The 18414-nt window shown below is 47.5% G+C and overlaps 1 protein-coding gene and 1 non-coding gene across 3 annotated transcripts in view; both read right to left on the bottom strand.

The window, feature by feature from the left end:
• Positions 1-18414, bottom strand: part of IRAK2 (interleukin 1 receptor associated kinase 2) — a 70430-nt gene that overhangs the window by 30496 nt on the left and 21520 nt on the right. For both annotated transcript variants that reach the window (XM_059663530.1, XM_059663529.1), the window contains exons 3-4: positions 18196-18378; positions 1662-1808 (exon numbers count right to left, since the gene is read on the bottom strand). In XM_059663530.1, the coding sequence (XP_059519513.1) occupies positions 1662-1808; positions 18196-18378 (330 nt within the window). The remainder of the gene's footprint in view (positions 1-1661; positions 1809-18195; positions 18379-18414) is intronic.
• On the bottom strand, positions 17965-18105 carry LOC132215968 (U4 spliceosomal RNA). The gene has a single exon (XR_009448657.1). It is a non-coding gene; the product is annotated as a U4 spliceosomal RNA (small nuclear RNA).

Raw genomic sequence — 18414 nt, 5'->3', positions numbered from 1 at the left:
GGTCCAGGGCACATACCTCGGTTGCAGGCTCCTCCCTGGCCCAGGCCCTGTCTGGGGCTCCTGTAGAAGGCAACCAATCAATGTGTTTCTCTAACATCAATATTTCTCTCTGTCTTTCCCTCTCTCTTCCACTCTCTAAAAACCAATAGAAAAATATCCTCAGGTGAAGACTAAAAAAATAAAAAATAATAAAATAATTTTTAAAAAACTTTAATTGATTTTTGAGAGAATGGAGAGGGAGAAACATAAATGTGATCAGCTGCCTCCTACACACCCCCTACCAGGGATGGAGCCCACAACCCAGGCCTGTGCCCTAACCAGAAATCAAACCGGTAACTGACTGTGCACTGGATAAGCCCAACCGAGCCACATCAGCCAGGATGACATCAGCTAACATTTAATGAGCACTTACATGGGGCAAACCTGTGGTGTACGATTCCTTACCACAACATGATGATGTAGGTATTATTATTATGCCCATGTTATAGATGATAAAACTGAGGCACAGGGAGGCTAAATAATTCTGTTAGAAAGTGGCAAAGTTGGAATTCAAATGCGGGTCTAATGCAAAAGCCTATGCATGCTCCTCTCAGTCCATGCTGACCTTGGCTTCAGGATCTGCATTAGTGAACTGAGGCTTCATGGGTTTGGGATCTTTGGCTCACATTCAGGAGGCTGCAGGAGAAAGGAAGGGGGGCTGGACTCCAGGGGAGAGATGGTAACAATGGAGATGTGGGCATGAGTAGCAACTCCCCTCAGGAAAGTTATAGCAGAGTCCTGCCATCATGGGGTAAACTGTCCCTGAGCCCTTTCCTGGGCTTTTTTTTTTTTTTTTTTTCTTTAGCTACAGGAAATAACTCAGAATGGAGACAGATCTGAAGTGGTTTGAAAGGCTTTGGGATAGCAGTGTGTGCAGAGGTTAGGGACACAAGTGTTCAAACGACACTGCTCAGATGCTACTTCCTACTCAGGTGACCGTGAGCAAATCACTTTCCTCTCGGTGCTTCAGGTGCCATAGAACAAAGCAAAAGATCTGTGACTGGCAAAGAGGACCCGGTGGCGGGGCATGTAGCACCCACCACACGGCTGTGAAGGCCAGGCCCCGGGCCTGTGGGACACAGACAGAGATGTCACTAGGCTCCGAATCCTGGAGCCGGCATGCAGGGCCAGTCCGTGCTGGGGGGCAGGTAAGATACTTGGGCCCCACGCATATGACCCTGGTGGGCTGTTTAACGCTCTGCACTCACAGTTTCTCATCGGTGAAATGGAGATAATCACCGAGCTCACAGCTAAGAAGGATTAAATAAGTTAACATCATTGAAGTGCTTAGAACAGTGTCCGGCACACAGCCCTCATTCACTGAGTAAAATGGTAAAAAACAGTATATTCTTTTATTATCTGACTTTTTTTTTATTTAATATATTGTAAGCATGTTTCCATGTATGCACACATATCCGAATCATTAACAGCACTGTTATGTTAATAATGTTAACAGTATTATGTTAGGCTAACATATTATTGCAATGACCTGCCATTAATTTTACCATTCCCACTGTTGTTTCTAATTTTTTGTCATTATATACTGAGCTGAATATCCTTATAGATAAATCATTTCCTTAAGTATTCTTTAAATTAAAAAAATTTAATTTAATTAAAAATACCTGGGTCGGGAAGGGCAGCTGGCCTCACAGGCTGCCCCTTTTTCTGTTCGTCCTCCGTGTTTCTCACAGAAGCTGCCCAGGGCCTTCCTGGCTTCTCGGCACCCGGGAAGTCGGGGACAGAAGGCCTGACTTCAGGAACTGGTTTCCCTGAAACAAGGGGAAGGGAAGAAAGGTGTTATCATTCAGTGAAGTGGGACAGCCATCGGAGGCTGGGCTAGTCCAGGTTCTGCCTCGAAAGCACAGTGTGCCCAGCGAGTTCTCTCCCTCGGAGCCTCGGACGCTCTGTCTGTAAAATATAGTGGTTGGTCGGGACAATCTCCTGTGATCGCTCCAGCTCTGACATTCTGAGTCAGAACACCTGGTTTCTGATCCTACTAGCTGTGCCCTGGCCAGGTGGCTCAGTTGGTTGGGGTGTCCTCCTATACACCAAAAGGTTTCAGGCTCGATTCCCGGTCAGGGCACATACCAAGGTTTCGGGTTTGATCCTCGGTCAGGATGCATTCCAGAGGCAACTCATCGATGTTTCCCACATCAGTGTTTCTCTCTCTCTCACACCCTTCCTTTCTCTAAAACAAATAAACATATCCTCAGGTGAGGATTTAAAAAAAATGTAATCCTACTAGTTGTGTGACCTTAGACAAGTCATTTTTTTTAAATGTTTTTATTGATTTTTAGAGAGAGAGGGAGAGGGAGAAGGGAGTGATAGAAGCATTGATCAGCTGCCTCCTGCACTCCCCCTACTGGGGATCAAGCCTGAAACTGGGACATTTGCCCTTACTGGGAATCCAACCAGCAACCTCTCAGTGCATGGGTAGATGCTCAACCACTAAGCAATACCGGCCGAGCAAAATGTCACTTTCATTCCAAGGGACTGTTTCCTCACCTATATAAGGAAGATCGTGTTAATATCTGCTTGCCTACCTCACAGACTGTTGGGAGGGAAATATGAGAACACAGGCATGAAAGGGCTCTATAGCCCAGCTGGTGTGGCTCAGTGGTTGAACATCGACCTATGAACCATGAGGTAACGGTTCCATTCCCGGTCAGGGCACATGCCCAGGTTTCGGGCTCCATCCCCAGTAGGAGGCGTGTAGGAGGCAGCCGATCAATGATTCTGTCTCATCATTGATGCTTCTTTCTCTTTCTAACCTTCCTCTCTCTGAAATCAATAAAAACATATTTGAAAGAAAAATGAAAGGGTTCTATAAATTATGCGTTTCCCTGAACACGTGGGGTAGTTAAAGTTATCCATCCTGCTAAGTCCCTAGTTGATCCCCTGAATATAAAAGTTCTAGCTTCCCCTTCCACAACCAGTGGAAACTTACGCATCCTTCCCTGTTCTATAGACGGGGACTCTGAAAATAGCAGCTACGTCAACTGAGTACCAACACTGTGACACCCAGGCCCAGCTTTGCATACATCAAATCCTCACAAGGATTTCCCATTTTATCCCAGTTAGAGATGAGGAAACTGAGGCCTGGGCAGGTTAAGTGACTTTCCCAAGATCACACAGCTGGGCAGACAGGGCTGGCCAAAGGAGCCTGGGTGGAGGTCACCTGCCTTCTGTAATCACTTCCCCTTTGCATCGATTTGGGAAACCCCAAGGTACTGTCAGGGTGTCTACACTGGCTTCCACCCAGCTTCTCTATGTCAGGCAGCTTCCTCCATTGCTGCCCTGGTGTCATCTCTCCCTGCAGCCACTGCTTCCAGCTCAGAGGCCTTCAGATCCCTCCCAGGCTGCATCTCACTAAAATACAGATCTGGCCTCATCACTCCTCTGCTGAAAGCTTTCATGACCCCATCATCCGGATAAAGAATATACTCTTCACCTGACTCCTGATATCTCCCCATTGCCTCCCAGATCAAATCCAAATTCTGCAGCCCTGCATGCATGCCCCTCACTCTCTGGTGGTTTGCAGTAGACCCATATTTGGAAACCACAAAAATGGGGGCACCAAAGTCCCAGGGAAGGCTTCTGCCTTGTTAACTCTCACACCTGCATCATCAGGTGGAGCAGAGACAACCCCCCTCCAGCCTTTGAGCCCCCAGTAGCATCCAGTCATTCCAACAGGTAAACTGTCTCTCTCTAAACAAAACTGATTGTTACCATGGAGCCAAAGCACCTCAAACACAAGCTTTGGGACTAGAACAATATTAATGATGACTAAATGCATGGCACTACACTTGTATGGCACCAAGCAGGTTTATTTGACTTTCATGACAATCTCTGCTGGTCAACAATTATCTGCATTTGTTTTTTCCGAGTACATGGAGGCTCTCAGAGGCAAAATTATTTTCCCCTGAATCGAACAGCTGATAAGATTCAAACCTAGGATTGGTTAGGACAGAACTATTGGTTAGGACAGAACTACTCAAATACCAAGGTCATTACCATCACCTGCAGATGGCACGCCCCTGGACCCCATCTGCTTAAAAAGCAGGAAAACAGGGCGGGAACTGAAGAAAGGAATGCACAGAAGTAACAAGAAGGCTGAATGGGGGATAAAAAGTGACTTTTTCTTTGACTGTCACTGCTATAGTATTCTTTTAAATAAAACCAACTTATAAAAGAAGTAGCAGAGCTTAGCTGTTTAGAGTTCAGGCCCTGGAATGGAAACCAACCAGTTTTCATCACTTCCCAGTTATGTTTACTCTGGACGACTTTCACCAGAACTAAGAGAAAACACTGTGTATCAATGCCTTAGCTCAAAACACAGGAACCTCATTAGACACTGGTTAGCTCTTCTACAGCCCACATAGTGAGTATAAAGAGTAGGGTGGGAGTCTTCATTTTCATCTAAATTATTTACACTTTTTTTTAGTTTTAGTATATTTATTTTTTAATTATAGTAAAATACACATAACATAAATTTACCATCATAACCATTTTTAAGTGTTTAGTTCAGTGGCATTAAGTATATTCACGTTGTTGTGCAACTACCACCACCATCCATCTCCAGAAATTCTATCCCCATCAAACACTAACTCCCCATTCCCCCTCCCACAGCCCCTGGCAACCAACATCCTACTTTCTGTCTCTATGTATTTTACTACTCATTAATTTTTATTTTTTATTTTATTTTATTTTTAGTAAATGAGCTTCTGTTTTATTTTATTCACCATATAATACTTGCACTTCTTCCTCTAGAGGGGTTCTACAGGTTCTTAAGTAAAACAGTTCATTAACTCAATTACCAATATAGCCATCGAGGGCATGAGAAACTACATCCTTTGAGGCATCTCATAAACCAAGTCTGGGAGGCATTATGGAGAACTCCATCCAGCTTGAACAACCAGCCTGTCTGCTGGTTACCGACAGCTCCTGGATATCATGTTTTTTTGTTTAATCCTCCCCCAAGGATATATTTTTATTGATTTTAGAGAGGAAGGCGGGGGGGGGGGGGAGAGAAAGAAAGAGAGAGAGAGAGAGAGAGAGAAAGAGAGAGAGAGAAACATCAATGTGAGACAGAAACATTGGCTGCCTCCAGCACGAGCCCCAACCAGGGATCAAACCTTAAACCTGGGTATGTGCCTTGACTGGGAATCGAACCCGAGACCTTTTGGTAAATGGGACAACGCTCCAACCAACTGAGCCACACCAGCCAGGGCTCTGAGTATCTTCTTTTAAGTGAATATTAATGGTTTTGTTTTCATCTGCGTATCTGGTTATTTCATGAGTAAAGACATCAATGGGTTTGACAAGGACAAACGCATGAACTTTTTCCTAGTGCCTAGTCTAGTAAAATAATGCTTCTTACCGTTCTTACGCCACATCATTTGAGTGGGTTTCAGCTCCCAAATTAAATTACAAGCTGCTTGAGGGATAGGACTGTGCCTTTTATCTCTTTTGAATCCACCCCAATGTCCAGAATGATGCCCAGCACAGAGTAGGTGCTCAAGAAATGATGGTGATGGTCTTTGTTGGAAGTCAGAGAATGGCTGAATCTCCTTAGGTGGCTCCATCTTCTGTCACCACCCGCATGCCAGACCCGCGTGGAGTCTGGGAGGCAGAGGACTTAGGACCTGGCCCTTCCTGTCCTTCCCTGGAGCAGCTTCCTCATCACTCGGGAGGCAGCCGCCCTACTGCAGCCCAACCACTGCCGCTGCCACGACCGACAACCAGTGTGCGTGGCAGCCGGCTCCCTCACTTAATTTTTTAACTTTTGTGTTTTTCACACTTTAGCAGTAAATAAAAAGATGTTATGTGTATATCCATTGACGTGGAAAGGCGTTAATATATTGAGTGAACAAAAAAGGATACATATGTTACCAGTGTTTTGGTAAAATATGTGTAAAAATAGAGAAGACATCTATGTATGGAGAGAAAAAGAGCCTAAGAATATACACAAGATGTTAACAGCGGTTATTTCTAGGTGGCGTAATTATCAATAAATTTATACTCTGGGTTTGGGGAGGTTTTCATTTTTCAGTTTCTTCACATTATAGAATTTTTCAACAGTGATCATGGATTTGTTGCATAGGAAAGTATGTTTCTTTTTTAAAAATAGTTATATTGATTTCAGAGAGGGAGGGAGAGAGAGATAGAAACATCAATGATGAGAGAGAACCATTGATCGGCCACCTCCCACACATTCCCCACTGGGGATCAGGCCTGCAACCCGGGCATGTGCCCTGACTGGGAATCAAACCATGATCTCCGGTTCACAGGTCAATGCTCAACCACTGAGCCACACTGGCCGGGCAAAACGTATGTTTCTTAAGAAACAAAATCAATAAGCAAGCTAACTAAATTAATGACTGAACTGAGTCTTCTGAACTAGAGTTACCAAAAACCGTGTGCCCTGGAAAATCCATCGGGCCCAGATTAGTAAGCAGGTGGTCACTAAATTCAGATCCAACTCACTTCTGACATTTGCTACCAAGTGTCTAATGTGCACTGATATTTAGCAAGGAAGGAAACTGGGACTCGGGGAGGTGAGGAGACCCGCCCGAGGGAGAAAACTAAACAAAGGGGCACTGAGGCAGGAAGGTGGGGTCCCCTCCCAGAACGAATGTGAAGAGGCAGGGCCGGGTCCCTGGAGAATACACACTCCACGTCTCCCCACCTGGGTCCTCAGGCATCTCAGAAGGGTGGCCATGGACCACACCGCCCGCTCCCCAACTCCCATCAGGTGGAGGCCCTTCTGGCCAAAACTGGGAGCCCAGAAGCTGGTTACTCACCCACGGCAGCCCTGCAGGCAGGGCCCCCGGGGCTGTGTCTTAGGGAACACGCTGCCTTCCCCAGGCAGGGGAGAGCACAGTCCCTTGTACAAAACACAGCAGTGAACCACTACCGCGGTGAGTGCTGATTCACGAGTTGACTGATCCCGGGGTGTAGAGATATGGACACTGTGCCCCTGCCAGGAAGGGGCCACCCCATGCCACTTGGTGTCCTTGTGTTTTTATCTTCCCTGACAACTTTTAGGAGATGGCCTCTTTCCCGGCACCCTCCCTCCACAAACTGCCTAGGGTAGGATCCCATGTTCCTCAAAGGGCCATATGAGTGGCGTCCTCATACATCTGTGTATGCGGCAAAAAGGCAGAGGTGGCCCCAGCTCCCCTCATGACCCCAGGCTGCCATTTCCTGCAGAGCCAGGCCACAAGAATAGGAGCTGCTCACCACTGCTTCAGCTTCCTGCAGGTCTCACCTGCACCCCTAACTGCTGGTGGCCCCAGAAGAAGCACTGCCCCCCTGTCAGAGGCCCAGCTGAGCCTGCCTCCACATCTGTCAAACAGGGGTAAGGGTGACCACCTGGCCCAACCTGAACTCAGTGTCCTATTCCTGTTGACTCTGTTCTCCTTTCTGCACAGGTCTTTTTGTCTCAGTCAAGACACATTTGCCAGAAACGCCCGTTTACCTGGTATGGCTGCACACCCACTTATGGCTGCCCTCTATGGCCCCCACCCATGGGGAATATAAAAGGCGTTACTGTGTTTTCATCCTAAGGGGAGTCCGCTTTCTCTCTTGTTTATCTTGTTCTTTCTCAGTGAGTTGCAGTGGCCTACAGCTGGGAGTGGGAGGGCTCACATGGGAGAGAATGCCCTGTGGCTGAGCCTGTCAGCACCTTTCAGGCTGGCTCCTCACACTCGTCACACTCGGAGGGCCACACCCACAGCGCTCAGCTGACAGGAGCCACATGGAGACAATCTGATGAGAGGTCTGGTTTCCTGTGAAACCCCCGTCTCCACGTGCTATGAGTTTTCAGATGTCTTTTAGATGTTTAAACACCTTCATTTCTACTCTTGAGTTGCTGCCACCTGATCTGATTTGGAAGGTACAGGGCAGGACTTTTCTTGCCTCCTTTCCCCCCACAGAAAGCAGAAGAGGGAGAAGGTGTGGCCCTTCGTGTCTGGAAACTGGTCTCTGATAGCTGAGCAGATACAACACCCACACTACCAGGCGGGTACACCAGACTGTCATGGAAATAAAAACAGAACCTCGAGGGCAAGACAGGGTAAAGGAGGTCAAAGTGTTCATGAGAAGGGGTGGTGATGAGCTTCAAATCTCACTGTTGGGTTTCCTGTCTGCGAAGGCCAAGCTGGTTATATCATTACTATGACAGGAGCAACCTCAGGCTTCCAGGACAACATTTTCCCCCTGGGATTATAGTCTCAAAAAGATTCCACACAAACTTGACTGCAGTATCAATCCAAAAATATAAATTGTGATTTAAAAAAAAAAAAAAATAGAACCGAGGTGCCCTGGCCAGTGTGGCTCAGCTGGTTGGGGCACTGTCCCATATACCAAAAGGTCGACGGTTCAATTCCCAGTCAGGGCACATACTCAGATTGCAGGTTCAACCTCCCCCCTACCCAACAGAGTATGTATGGGAGGCAACCAATCAATGTTTCTCTCTTTGCCTCCCTCTCTCTTCCTCTCTCTCTGAAATCAATGAGAGCATGTCCTTGGGTGAGGATTATAAAAAAAAAAAAATAGTCCTAGCCAGTTTGGCTCATTGGATATAGCGTCAGCCTGCAAACCAAAGGATCCTGGGTTCGATTCCGGTCAAGGGCATGTACCTCGGTTGCAGGCTCCGCCCCGGCCTGGGCCCTGGTCAGGGCTCATGCAGAAGGCAACCAATTGTTGTGTTTCTCTCACATCAATATTTCTCTCTATCTTTCCCTCTCTCTTCCACTCTCTATAAAAATCAATGGAAAAATATCCTCGGATGAGAATAAAAAATAGAACCAAGGCCTGCCCAGATAGCTCAGTTGGTTAAAGTGTTGCCCTAATACACCAAGGTTGTGGGTTCAATCCCCAGTCAGGGTATATATGAGAAACAAGCAATGAATGCATAAATAAGTGAAACTACAAATTGATGTTTCTTGCCCTAGCTGGTTTGGCTCAGTGGATAGAGCATTGGCCTGTGGACTGAAGGGTCCCGGGTTCGATTCCAGTCAAGGGCCCATGCCTGAGTTGCGGGCTCGATCCCCAGTGGGGGGCGTGCAGGAGGCAGCCAATCAGTGATTCTTTCTCATCATTGATGTTTCTATCTCTCCCTCTCCCTTCCTCTCTGAAATCAATAAAAATATATTTTTAAAAAAATTAATGTTTCTCTCTCTCTGTCTCTCTCTCTCTCAAATCAATCAATCAATCAATAATTTTTAAAAGAACAGAACCGAGAGTAAATGTGGGGGAGCTCCCATTTCCAGATCCAGGCTCTAAAATTCCTAGCTGTGTCCAAGAGCAAATTTCTTAATCCTCTGAGCATCACTTGTATTTTCTGTGGAGCCAGAATAAATAATATACGACTATCCCAGGACTTAGTGGGACAAGATATGTAAAGTAGTTGGTCCAAGTCCAGGGACAAACTATATACCAATGGTCATCCTCTGAACTTTGTCCTCTCTCCCTGCCTGAATGCAAAACACACACACACACACATACACACACACACACACACAAATCCTCTGATCCCCAAGTTAGGGTCTCTGGAGGAAGCATTTGGGGTGAACGACCATTTTCAACATTTCCGACATTTTAAACCCTCTAATGAAAAACTGTGACTCAGTGAGCCTTGGCGTGGCCTCGAAAGGCTCAGTGGTGTGGGGCAGCATAATACAGGAGCCAGCCAGAGGAGAGATGGGACCTGCTTGTGCCTGCCTGCACCACTGGTGGCCAGCCTTGTCGCACACAGGAGGACAGGCAGCCAGGGGTCCTTCTCCCTGCTGGACCTTCAGGGACAGGGAGGGAATGCCAGTGATGGAAGTAACAGCTTTGGTGGCTGGATGCTCAGGGGTTAACTATCGGGTTAACTATTGGTTCTCAGACCAAGTACATCAGAGTCTGGATATTTCTGAAAGTTCCCTAGGTATTGAAGGTTGAGTTTCAGGTACCAGGGGGACAGAGGTGGGGGAGGAGAAGCGTCTCTCTCTGTCCGCTTCGAGGTTCACAGGAGGTGATGGGCCTGCCTTCTTTTCCACCCTGCTCTGTGTCCTCAGGATATCCCACACTCTCTAAGGCGCATGCATCCCTAAGGCATCACTTACGCAGCGCAGCCGAATGAACTCACCGCACTCCTGCATGCTTCCAACCAGTTGTGCAAGCCACGGTCAGGCTCGCTGGCAAGGGAAGCTTTCTAAGTCACGTGGGACAAACGAGAGGAGAAGCTGTCCCCACACCTGAAAGTTGCCATGAGGAGATAAGGCAGTGCTCCACCGTTATATGCTATTAGTGTTACTTACTACTGTTACCATCATCCCTACCAATAAGTCTAGATCAGGCTTTGTCCTAGGTGCTCTCCTGTATCTAATTTCGATAATAGCTCTGGGAAGAGGTCCAATTGCTCTCCCTGCTTTATACCTCAATGAAGCGAAACCTAGGACAGTTGTTTTGTTTATTTATGCCCCATTTCCCTCCGTTGAAAGGCTTATGCATGGTGGGCCTGTGGCAGGGGGGTCTGGGGTCTCCTCCCCGGCTGCCTAGGAACACTTAATACAACAGCAAACCCAGGCACCACGCACGTGAGCAGAAGGGCCTCTAGCTGCTGACAAGGTCTTTCCTCTGTGGGCACACTCTGGAAATCCCCCCCTCCTTCACAGCCCCCACATTAAACAGTGAGGTAATATTTATACATTTGTTTTTATTCTTCAGCTGACTCAGATGGTTGAAATGAACAAATGAAAGTGATTCAGCCATAACTAAAGAACCCCGATGCTGGTTGGCCATGCATAGCTTTCTAGGCCCTTTCTTTTCCTTTCCTAATCCTTGGGCTCACTCAACCCTCCTGGGTACTCAAAGTTCTGTCTCCCCTACACACACCCCACTCAAAATTACCAATTCAAACTAGAGACAAAATTAGGCAAATCTGAGGGCATGATCTGTTTTCCTTCTCTCTCTCTCTTTCTCTCTCTCTCCCCAATGGACCTGTATTGCAACAGCTGCTAAAATGACTCATCCTTCCCCATTCATTCGGTATGTTAGGGACGAGGGATTTCATTTGTTATAAAAACTGACATGACCTTGACATTAAGCTAGCTAAACAAGAGATATCTAATTATAAACTGGGATGAGTTTATATTTTTCAGAGGGGGGAAAGTGAGACTTGATGCCATCTAGTGACCTACCCCAGTAAGGGTTAAGGTCAAGTGGGCATGAGTTCCCATCCCGGGCGCGTTACTCAATCTCTGAGCCTCAGTTTCCCCATTATAACACGGGGATAACAAGATTTGTGCAATAAGATGCTTTGCCGGGTATATCTTAGGTGCTAAATCCAAGTTATATTGCTAGAACCCAGACATACTTACTCCTAACCTGGGAGGTCTTGGCCCAATGCTACCAGTTCCACTGGCAAGCCCCTAGCGGCCGTAGGGTCTGACTCCTCATGTTTGGTTCTTTTTAATCCTCACCTGAGGATATGTTTGCATTACTTTTAAAGAGTGTGGAAGGGAGGGGAAAACAAAACATCGTTGTGAGAAAATCGATCGGCTGCCTCCCGCATGCTCCGGCTCCCGCTCTTGTCCTGACCAGGGCTGGGGACCGAGCCTGCAACTGAGGTACTTGCTCTTGACTAGAATTTAACCTGGGACCCTTCAGTTTGCAGGCCGACACTTCATCCATCGTGCCAAACCGGCCGGGGCCCTATTCATGTTTCATTGTTTCCTGGTAGTTGGAAAGGGGCGGATGCTGGGAAAGCTTCCAAGAGAGCAAACACGAGCCCTGTCTGACCTTGCAACACCTCAGCCTCTTCGGGATAAAAAGAGTCCATTCTCTTGTTTTATTTTAGGCAGCAGCCAAAAATTCCCCACTCAGTGAGAGCTCAGCTCCAGGAAGGAAATGACTTTGAATGAGATGCCAACCCAAAAGTTAGGAGCTGTCAAGGTTGCACAACCAAGGAGAGACCACACCAAAATCAAGAAACTTAAGACTCCCAGGAGGATGGTAGCAGCAGATGAGAAGCTAAACTTTGGTCGCCTCCCCAATCCTTTCAGGTTCCAGAAGCTCCTCGCTCTCCTACTCAGCTGATACCTGGAACCACCCAGGCCCCCATTCCACACAGTGGCCAGAACAGTGGGATACCCACCAGGGACAAGCCCTCCAAAATCTTCCCTGGGCTCCAGGCAAAAGCAAATGGCCACAACTGTGAAACTGGGTGGCCTGACCCTGCCCTCTCCAGTCTCAGCCCCCACTCTCCCATTGTCCTCCAGCTAAGGGAGGCGCCATGGCCTCTCTTTAGGTCCTCAAACATCGCTCCCTCCTACCACCAGGCCTTTGCAGGTGCTGTCCCCTTTGCCTAGAAATGCCTGTGTGGTCTCTCACTTCGGCTGGCCCACTCATCCTTTGAATGGAGACTTCAGTTTCACTTCCTCGGGGAAGCTTCCCCAATGAGATCAAATCTTCCCCTCTTCCCCTCTCCTACCTATCTGCCTATCCTACCTACACTTCTCCTTTGAGCCCTCACACTGTGGTTGGTTATGCGTCTCCATGTCATCATCCACACTGGACTGCAAGCTCCTTGAGGTCTAGGACCTTGTCTGTAATCTCATTGCTGTGTCCCCTGTACCTAGCACAGAGCAGGCACCTGATAAATATTTCTTTAGTTCACTACTGAGTCTCTTGCCCAGCTCTGTGTATCTAACTCCCTATGGGGAGGAACGAAGGAGAGTTTCAACTCACAGGTGAGGCACACCTGGTTTCTAGCCTCCAACCTCAGAGCTACAGCCATCTCACGATCCCAACCATCAACAGGCTCAGCTCCTAGGCCTGCTTTTGGTAGCATTTAACTAGCTCCAGAGCTCAGCAGTGATGGTAGACAAACCGTCTTTAGCCGGAAGCCAAAGCTCTGACACTTTGGCCTCTCTTCTCATTCCTGCTCCTAAGCCTCCAAGATGATGACACATAGGCTCTGATGCCTGGCTCACAGGCCCCTCCTAAGCCTGGCAGTCAGGAAAAGTTCCTTTTAGGATTAGGACTCTTAACTTCCCACTTCAGATGAGGCCACAGAGAATAATGAACAGGAGAGCCTCCCCTGCCACACACACCTCCCCACCCAATGCCTAACCCTTCCCCAACCCTCCGGGACAAAGCCAGGAGGTAGAGAACCAGGAGTTAGAGCAGTGGTTCTTTTTGTTGTTGTTGTTAATCCTCACTCAAGGATACTTTTCCATTGATTTTTAGAAAGAGTGGAAAGGAGGAGTGAGAGAGAGAAACATGAAAACATCAATGTGGTTAATAACATCGATTGATTGCCTCCCGGACTCTTCAGTCCTCGGGCCAAGGCTCTATCCATCGAACCAAACCAGCTGGGGAGAGCAGTGGTTCTTAAACCTTCATCTGCATCAGAACCAGCCCCACCCTGGAATTTCTGAATCAGCAGATTAGGTGAGGCTCAGGTATTTGCATTCTAACAAGTTCCCAGGTGCTGATGATGACTAGAAATCTGGGACACACATTTGAGAATCACTGGCTTCCTGAGAACAAGGGGCTGCCACATGGACCAAGCAAAGGACTTGCTCCCCTAGCAGAAGGGACCTTTTACAATTCCTGTCTGCCGGACTTGTCAACTACTTTAACAAGTATTTCAGACGAGAGTTTTAATTGGCTTCCTGTTCAGATTCCACCGCTGATAGAGACTACAAATCACCCACAGATCCTGGGCCCTGAGCTAAAAGAACTGATTAGGACTTCAGGCCTGTCTCCCTTGCATGTTTTCTGTGTGGGAAGATACCTGGGTGGCCCAAAGGGGAGGACTGTAGGGAGACTGCTGTCCCTCCAATATTTATTACTTCCTCTCCTAGAGTAATAGAAGCTCTAGTTGTGCACATAACCTTCCAGCTAAAGATTACATTTCCCAGCCTCCCTTGCAACTAGGTGTGATCATGTGACTAGGTCCTGACCAGTGACTTGTGAAGGGAAGTTAGGTGTGCAGCTTCCTGGGCACACCCTTCTTGCTGGCTGGAATGTGCTTGTGGGGACACGGGGCAGCCATCTCAAGTATGAGTCAGCCGCCAGATGTCCAAGACGACAGAGCAATGAAAAAGCAAGAACCTGGTCCTCCACACCATTGAGCTGCCCTATTGAAGCAGGTTAGTAAGAAGCTAGGAAGCCTTGGCCATTGTTGCTCAGTGGTTAGAGTGGCAGCCTGCACACCTAAGAGTCTCAGGTTTGATTCCCAGTCAAGGGCACATTCCTGGGTTGAGGCAACCAGTCAATGTGTGTCTCACATCAATCTTTCTCTGTCCCTCCCTTCTACTCTGAAAAGCAATGGAAAAAAATATCCTCTGGTAAGGTTTAACAAAACAAAAAAGGCTAGGGAAATTCCTTGGAAAGTGGAATTGGGCAACTGTGACAGAAAACTAAACAAACTGGCCGAGAAATTTACAGTCAGATACAAAAGGTCACCAGAATGTAAAGCCCTCCGTGCCTAGCAACGGGTAAAACTGGTGCTGGACCTTGCCCCCAGGGTGGCCTTTCCTCCGCTGGCACACGGCTGGCCATGTGGTTTAGACCCCCTGACCCTTCATATCACTGGTCATGTGATTTTTAGACCCCCCTCCCTGCCTTTTCCTCCCTAGAAATAACATCTAGGCCTCAGTTGTATTTCAGCTCCAGAAAAGAAACAAGATCAGCTGTGACAACTAATAACCCCTGCCCTGGTGTCAACCAATCAGTGGAGACCAGGACCCTGAACCGATAGACCTGGAAAGTTGATGAATATTCTTTTGAGATCCTTTCCTAAGCCCTCCCCTAAATTCCAGGCTTTAAAACTCTCAAGACAAAGGACCCAGCACACTAACTCCCTCCTGGGAGCCAGCCCATGCCCTTCCCTTCCTCCTTTTCTTCCCTCACAAGCATGTATCTCCTAAACTCTAAGGGACCCCAGGAGACTTGCAACCAGTGGCAGCTCATCCCAGGCTAACCCCCTGAACCTGTCCCCAAGGCCCCCTTTTCTCGGACTTTCCAGTGAGCTGACAGCAGCCTGGCTTTGGCTCACTTCTTTCCCATGATGTTTCTAGAGAGCCAATGCAGCCCTGCCTAGTCTCCTGTTGTTTCTTCTGTCCGAGGCCCTTCCTTATTTCACTGTTCCCAGCTTCAATAAACGTACTCTCAAAATCACCTGGACTCACAAATGCAAATCTTTCCTGCATGAAGTCAAGAACCCACACACCACAGGCTGGCCCGAGGTAGACCTACTCGGGGCCTGGTCCCCTTCCTGTAACACTATCAGCCCTGGGCAGCTTGGGCTGTCACAGGAGAGGAAAATAAACGGTCCTATTTTATTTTAAAGTCACTGTAGTCTGCCCCTAGTGACAGCAGTGTACCTGGAATGCTAATACAGGAGACCACCCAAGAGTGGCTACAATCGTGAAAAGGAGCTGACACAGGCAGATTTGCTGGAGGACAGATTGGGAAGCTGGGTAATTAGCCTGTACTAATTTATTCTAATTCTTATGACACTTAATGTTTGACAAATTGAATGAAACAATGGTCTCAGCAATTAAGGTCAAGGAAATATCAAGGAACAGAGAGAGACCTACATACCCAGCTCTTCGCACAATCAGAGCAATCACCCACAATACATTTCAAAAGACTTGTTGCCTGTGTGGTCCCCGACATGTGGTTTACCACACATCACCTTTCAGTTCAAGCCCAACCTTCAGAAGGCCTCTGTTAAATATAAATAATATTACCTGGAGCCAGAGGAAGCCACTTCAGGACTTTTGGTATGTGTGATTGCCAAACACCAGTTTTATTCAAATCTATTCAAAGCCCTTAAAGTGGTAGGCAGAAGTCAGGTTCTCAAAATGCCAGAGGCTGAGCAAGGTCATAAGCAATCTTCCACAAGTACATGCAAAGTAAGGTTTAATTAATGCTACTGTTACCGGAAAGGGGACCTGGCCCTTGATGGTAGTGTGTGAGTTCCTGATTTCATGCAGGAAATATTTCACAACAGGAGTCCAGGTGAACTTTAGAGGACATTTGTTGAAGCTGGGGACAGTGAAACAAGAAAGGGCCTAGGACCGTGGTCCGCAAACTGCAGCTCAAGAGCTACATGCGGCTCTTTGGCCCCTTGAGTGTGGCTCTTCCACAAAATACCACGTGAGGGCTCGCATGTACAGTGCGATTGAAACTTCGTGGCCCATGCACAGAAGTCAGTATGTTGTGGAAGAGCCGGTATTTTGTGGAAGAGCCACACTGAAGGGGCCAAATAGCTGCATGTGGCTCGCAAGCGGCGGTTTGCCGAGCCGCAGTTTGCCGACCACTGGCTTAGGATAACAGAAGGACTACGTGGGAAAATGAGCCTAGGCTAGTCTGTTTTGGCTCACTAAGAAAACAGAGAGAAGGGGGTCCTTAGGAACAGGTTTGGGGGGTTTGCCCCAGATGAACTGCCACTGACCATTGCTGCCCTGGTTGCAAGCCTCATGGGGTCCCTTAGAGTTTAGGAGGTGCATGCCTGTGGGGGAAAAAGGAGGGAAGCGTAGGTGTGCTCCTGGGAGGGAGAGAGGGAGAGCATGAGCTGGGACCTTGTTTTGAGGGTTTTAAAGGCTGGCTGTTACCCAGCCGGTGCGGCCCAGTGGTTGAGCATCAACCTATGAACCAGGAGGTCACAGTTCAATTCCCAGTCAGGGCACATGCCTGGGTTGTGGGCTCAATCCTGGGGATCATGCAAGAGGCAGACAATCAATGATTCTCTCTCATAATTGATGTTTCTATCTCTCTCTCTGAAATCAATAAAAATATATTTAAAAAATAAAATAAAGACTGGTTATTTAGGGGAGGATTTCAATAGACTATTCATCAACTTTATGCTGATGTACCAAAATGAGATTTATTCTCTTCATCTGTCCTTGGCAGTGGCTGGCAAATGGCACTAATTGGATTTCTACCATCTCTCTCCCTGAGTAGGGTGATTTAAGCTATTTACCCTCTAGTTGGGGAAAAGTGCAAACCATTTACTTTTTTAAAAAAGTAGTTTTTAATTAATTTTTTAGAGAGAAAGGGAGAGAAACATCGATGTGAGAGAGATTTGATTGGCTGCCTCCTGCATGCCCCCTACTGGGAATCGAGCCTTTTGGTGCATGGGAGGACGCTCAACCAACTGAGCTACACTGGCCAGGGCCAAACCATTTATTCTTAACTGCGCTTGGTTTAGGGAAGATCAGATTTTCTCGATGGCTGCAAATTGCTATTTACTAGTAACTACCTGTCTCAGTTTCCCTATTCCACTTGCCAAGAATTTTTCCTAGCTTCTTCCTATCCTGCCTCACTACAGTCAGGGAAGGGAAACCTGCTTTGACCAGTTGGAATACAGAAACTTAAAATGCTTTTCACACACCCTCTTTACTCACCTCCAAAAAGTAACAGAAATTGATAGCACTCTTTTCCCCCTGCGGAAAATAAAAAAGGTACAGAAAGGGGCACTATCTTGCCTGAGGACTCAAAGCAACAGTTAAAACACAACCAAACTCCCCAAACAAAAGAACAGCCAGGGGATTTGTGGATGTGGAAACCAACAGGCTTTACGCTCTCTTCCTCAGGCAATTTCAATCAGCACGGCCAAGGGGAAGAGAAAGAGGGTTGGGGAGCCAAGGCAGACTCTTACAGCCCTGAGAGGACAGGGGCAGTTGGAACAGGAAAGCAGGGGTCTGAGTAAAGTTCTACGCAGAAGAGAAGGGGGCAGGCAAAATGTCACTGTTTCCTGGAAACCCAAACACTTCGTTCTTTGATGTTCCCAGGAGAAAAGCTAAGAATAAAGGCTCTGGATCCAGGCGGCTGGGTATGACCCCATCTCCACCCATGACCAGAGATAAGCTGTGACTAATTTCTTAGTTGGATGGTAAACTCTTTCATTCAAACCTTTTTTTTTTTCCATTCAAAAACTTTTAATCGCTAATGCAGACTATTTCAAGTTGTCATATCGGAGTATTGGGAAAAGTTTCCAATTAGTAATAATCGCGCCTCGGATAAACCTCATTGGCTGTGATACTGCCGATGTACAAAACTCATTTAATTTTTTAAAAGATTCACAAAGGTTTAAAGGCCGGAGAGTACATGCAGCTCCTGCTCAGGGGGCCCGCCCTCTTGGTGACTCACAGTTCAGGATGATCTGGGCGGCACGGTAGAGCTCCAGGTGGCACAGGAGGTCCAGCAGCTGCTGAACGGTGGCCTGACGCATCCCCCACCACCACAGCAGCTCCCGGGTAATGCTCACGCCCTGCACCCGCTCCATGGACTTGATCTTCCGCAGCTGGGTCAGGTCCGTGATCACATAGGAGGCTAGAAGGCGAGTGAGAGGATCCGCTTAGAGTTAGC

This window comes from Myotis daubentonii, chromosome 14 (genome assembly GCF_963259705.1).
Source record: "Myotis daubentonii chromosome 14, mMyoDau2.1, whole genome shotgun sequence".
NCBI classification, from domain to species: domain Eukaryota; kingdom Metazoa; phylum Chordata; class Mammalia; order Chiroptera; family Vespertilionidae; genus Myotis; species Myotis daubentonii.
The sequence above is the reverse complement of the archived record's forward strand: the minus strand, read 5'-3'. Positions and strand labels throughout refer to the sequence as shown.